General features: G+C 38.6%; 1 protein-coding gene across 1 annotated transcript; it reads left to right on the forward strand.

Moving 5' to 3' along the window:
• The first annotated feature begins 4,042 nt into the window (after positions 1–4,042).
• On the forward strand, positions 4,043–4,774 carry LOC105985594 (N-acetyltransferase ESCO2-like). Its single transcript, XM_013016195.1, has one exon. It carries the CDS (start codon positions 4,043–4,045, stop codon positions 4,607–4,609), a length of 567 nt encoding a protein of 188 aa, XP_012871649.1. The 3' UTR covers positions 4,610–4,774.
• Positions 4,775–5,149: the final 375 nt, after the last annotated feature.

A 5,149-nucleotide genomic window follows, 5' to 3' on the forward strand; every position in this document is an offset into this window, starting at 1 on the left:
AGTCCTAGTACTAGCGTGCACGCACACACACACACACACACACACACACACACACACAATTGTGGGTTAGAAATAGTGCTGTAGTCTAAATGTTTGTGTGCCCTCTACCAAACAGTCATATATTAAAACTTGTTCCCCAGTATAGTCCTATTGGGAGGTGGCATATGTGAGAAATGATTATGTTATGACTATACAACTCTTCAAAATGTGATCACTGCCCTATAAAAGAAGCTAGAGGGAAATTATTCCCTCCTTCTACCATGTGAGGATGCAGGAAGCAGATGCCACAAACAAGACAATGAGACTGTTGTCCTCTTGAACTTGGACATCTCATCTTCTGCAATGATCAGAAGTAAATATCTATTGCTTATATATTATTCAGACTAAATATCTAGTGCTTTTTACATTACTCAGTCTACGATGTTATAACAGCCCAAATGGACTAAACTAAATAGCAACCATACAGATATTTAAAAAGAAATGGAAACTATTAAGTTCTATTTAGACCCATCAGATTTTCAAAAGTTAAATGGGAAAAAATAATGCTTCTCCAAAACTGTGCTGGTGATTCGGCATTGCATAGGTACTCAACAACTCTAAGTTTCAAGACAGTATTTGTTCCACAAATATTAGGATCATAAGTCATTAAATACCTATTCTTGTAATTATAGTAAGTCCTTTTATAATACACTTAAAGGGGGAAGAGGAAAATATTTTACTTTGTAATATTTGGTGGAGCAATTTCATGACTAGTTAGCTGGTTCTACTCAAGTATTACATTTGTAGAAATTTAGTGACCATGGTTTACTCTGGGGGCTTTGATGCAGAAACACTTACTTTCTTTGGATAAAGACCATAATACAGTTCAATAGAAGATATTTCTTATAGAATAGTTGCTCATCCTCAGTAGAAATTTTGTTCATTAGTATCATATGAATGCAAATCTTCTCTTGAACATATCTTTAATTAGATTTACTAAAGAACATTGATTTAAATGATACCATTTTGTTCAAAATATAAAGTCTTATCAAACCTCAATATGGTTTGGAAACAGAGACAATGATCTGTTGGAGGCTTTCACTTAGTTCCAAAGGAAGGCAATGCAAATCAGAATCCTGGAAGATTCTACCACTGAGGAGTCCTGACAAACTTAGGTGAAGCTTTTGCAAATCTCAGATTTTCCTTCCTTACTTCCTTCTTTCCTTGCTTTTTTGGTGGTCATTGTACTTGAACTCAGGGCCTGGGCACCAGCCCTGAGCTCTGTTGCATAAGGCTATCTCTCTACCACTTAGAGAATCTCACAGGGCTAAGAATCTCACAGGCTTTCCTGCCTGGGATAGCTTTGAACTACCATCCTCAGATGAATAAATAGGATACAGGTGTGAGCTACAATCAACTGGCACAGACTTTCTTATATCTTATTTCCTATCAGTTCTTCCAAGGAAATATAGATCAAGAGGTTTGATGATGTCTCAAGTAAAGCAACTTGTTGAGGAAGAAGGGAGATGGCATGAGTGCATGTGGCTACTTGAAGGTAAAGACCTCTTTCCTGTGACTACCTGAATAACACTGCAATGTTCACCTCTCCTGATGCTTCACAGCTTTTGTAATATGTTTCATATTTGTGTACTGAATCCACATATAACTTGTTCACCTCATCTCAGCCTTTTGAAAAGATGAGCTCATCAGCTGGGTGAGTTGGCTCTCTGTATTTAGAAATCTTCCTATCAGCTCTTTGCCTGCTTTGACAATTGTCCCTACTCTAAGTTTGTCCAACTCCACATCCCAGCCTGGTCCCTTGGCTCTGCTGCTGTGACAACCTGCTTGGTGTCTTCTTCTCTAGGTCTGCTCTGCCTTTTTCTCTGGCCTTCTCCTGTTGGCTACCGCAGGTTAGTCATTTTGTGCTCCATTTCCTCTTGCCTTATTCCATCCCTCATGAGGAAGAAAAACCACAAAAATCCTTATTATTTTCTTTTTTTTCTTTTTTGCTAGTCCTGGGTCTTGAACTCAGGGCCTGAGTGCTGTCCCTGAGGTTCTTTGTTTTGCCCAAGGCTAGTGTTTGAGCCACAGACCTACTTCTGGCTTTTTTGGGGGTAGTTTTATTAGAGATAAGAGTCTCATGAACTTTCCTGCCTGGGCTGACTTTGAACTATAATTCTCATATTTCAGCCTTCTGAGTAGCTAGGCATGAGCCACAGAAATCTGACTAATAAAAGATTTAAAAATATTACTGTGCAAGTTATGACAGTAGCAGAAGGAAATTTTAGAGTCTTGTTAACAGAGATCGAAACTTCTGGTGTGGAGGTTTATGTTCTGGAAAAGGATTTCTAGGTATTAGCTTTGAATGGAATTCACTGAGATAGTTTTTTAGGGGGTGGGGAGATAGTGGTTAGAGGAGAAAAGGAGGAGAAGAGAGAGGACAGGAGAGTGAGAGAAGGAAGACCAATTGGAGACTATTTTACCCTCCTGAGCTGAATGTTCTTTGTTGTCTGACTTAAAGAAGGCAAACAATATAAAATAATAATCTAAGAAAATCCCAAGAAAGAAAATAACTTTAAAAATAGCTCACGTATGTTCAAATAGCTGCTCTATACGATCTGCCTTTTTGAGAACACAAATATATCTTAGAATTGACTTGATGGTTGATGAATGGCAGCTGGGAATTCCCAACCAGGAGGAGGTCACTGGACTTGAAGTTCTCTTGTTGAAATTAAACTAGATGACATTGTGGCCAAATGCAGAAGAAATGGTTTGTGTTTAATCATGACTCCAATATTCAATAGGTTACAAACATCCTAACAAGAGCACCTGCTGAAGAGGAAATGACTGCAGCGTAACAGAAGTCTGCAGTACCCTCAGGTGTATTTAATTGGTTTGGCTTATTGTAGGGGAGACAGACTCTTATTTTCTGAGTACTCTTCCCATTGCATATTGGAATGTGATAAGCAGCAACAAGAGAGGGAGGAAATCTAAAATAGTGTGTAGACACAAATATCTTTAGACTGGAGAAGGGAAATTGATTGGGCTGCTATGGGGAGATAACATCCACCTCCTTTGTTCTATTTCTAAAATCACCAGGAAGTCTTCTGATCTGTAATTTGATTTCCTGTGTAGCTCTACCTACCAGAAGGGAATGTGCAGACAGTTGGCCTGGCTCCTGGACCAAGCTAGATCTAAATGAATACATTGGCATTCTGGAGTAGTAAATCACACTCCAAGGTTGCTTTGCGTGAAGCTGGCTCCAGAGATACATCATCTGTGGACAAGCTTAAAAACCTGGCAGTGGGGTCTAGGAAAGGGCTTTTTGGGTAAGACAAGGACATATGTATTTACAAAGGAAGAAAACCCAAGTTTTTTTTTAAATTCTCAAGGGCACCCTGACACTGAAATTGAAGACTGACTGATATCATGTATGTATTAAAGCTCAGAAGGTACTTGTGCCTTGGGATGACCCTTTCTAGGTACCCACACAGGAAAGTCTTAAAGGCATCAATAATTCTCCTCACACCTTTAACTGTGGTTGCTGTATCCTCTGGGAGTCCAAGGGGCTCAGTTCACTTTGTTGATAGAAGCAAATTATTCTGTTTCCCTGGATAAATATCATAAAAAGTTCCCACAATTATTTCCTCATGTGTGTTCTGATATATCAAGGTTCTCCCACACATGCATTAAATACCGACTGATATTTAGTGATTAAAAACAATCTCTCTGTGTGTGATGGGGGATGAGTTTTAAGAAACACAGGAAGAACACAGGAAGGGTTGAGAAGAACAGATAAGGTAAAACCATCTTTATCTGTGGATGAAGAAAATAATTGCATCTCATTCCATATCTGCTCTGTGTGGCATTGCTTGTTCCATTGCTTTAAAATATTAACAATAATCTAAATGTTTCAGTGTATTTTCACTTTCATATCACATGACAAGAAAATCTTTCTTTTTCTGGAAAGAACAATATTGTGTCCCAGATAGATACAGAGTATCAAGTATTATGATAGCACAAGGGGAACAGCTCATATATAAGTTTTAAATGCTATATGAACATGAGAGATACAAATAAAGAAACAAAAGACCAGCTCATCATTGATGCAGGTCAAAAACATACTGGGACTACTATGTGTAAGTCTTGTGGCATGATCTATTCTGCTGCCAACCCTGAAGATGAACTGCAACATGCCCAATACCACCAGAGATTCCTGGAGGGAGTTAAGTATGTGGGCTGGAAAAAAGAGAGAGTGGTTGTGGAGTTTTGGGATGGAAAGATTGTGTTGATCCTGCCTCATGATCCAAGTTCCGCTCTGAGAAAGGTAGAAGATGTAAAAGAACTTGTGGATCATGAGTTGGGTTTCCAGCAAGTCATTCCCAAATGTTCAAACAAAACTAAAACTTTCCTCTTTGTATCTGATGAAAAGAGAGTAGTTGGCTGTTTAATTGCAGAACCTATCAAACCGGCCTTCCGAGTCTTGTCTGAACCATCTGGCCCAGAATCTTCAAACTCTAAAGAAAGTTCTAGAGCTTGGCAGTGTTCAAATGCACCAGAACCTGCAGTCTGTGGGATAAGCAGAATCTGGGTTTTCAGACTGAAAAGAAGAAAGCGCATTGCAAGATGACTGGTAGACACTGTCAGGAATTGCTTCATGTTTGGCTGTTTTCTCAGCACTAACGAAATAGCATTTTCTGACCCAACACCAGATGGCAAGTTATTTGCAACCAAGTACTGTAACACCCCTAATTTCCTTGTATACAATTTTAATAGTTAAAGCCAATTTTAATGATAAAACTGATGTGACGTGGCAAAGTTCAGGTAGTTCATCATTTGACATTAGCTAACATCAAAATAAACAATTGACTCATGTATCCCCATCAAACTTTGTACCTTGAGTTAGAAAGTCAGAATACATTCCCTGGAAACCATCTAAACTTTACGGAAAGAGAAAAGCGCCTAGATAATACTGAATAGCACTCAGGTTCTTTATTATGAACCATTATAGCTGTAAGTAGAAATTACTTGCTTCCTGTATTCCGAGCATTGACCAAGATAATTTCTACAGAAACAGGCTCACTTGTCCTTTGAGAACTGTTAAACTTTTAGGCTTCAACTATCTCTTGCCCATCAGAAGCCGAGAGGAAAATTAAATCTAAGTAAGTAA

Source organism: Dipodomys ordii, unplaced genomic scaffold (genome assembly GCF_000151885.1).
Source record: "Dipodomys ordii isolate 6190 unplaced genomic scaffold, Dord_2.0 Scaffold30, whole genome shotgun sequence".
Taxonomy (NCBI): Eukaryota; Metazoa; Chordata; class Mammalia; order Rodentia; family Heteromyidae; genus Dipodomys; species Dipodomys ordii.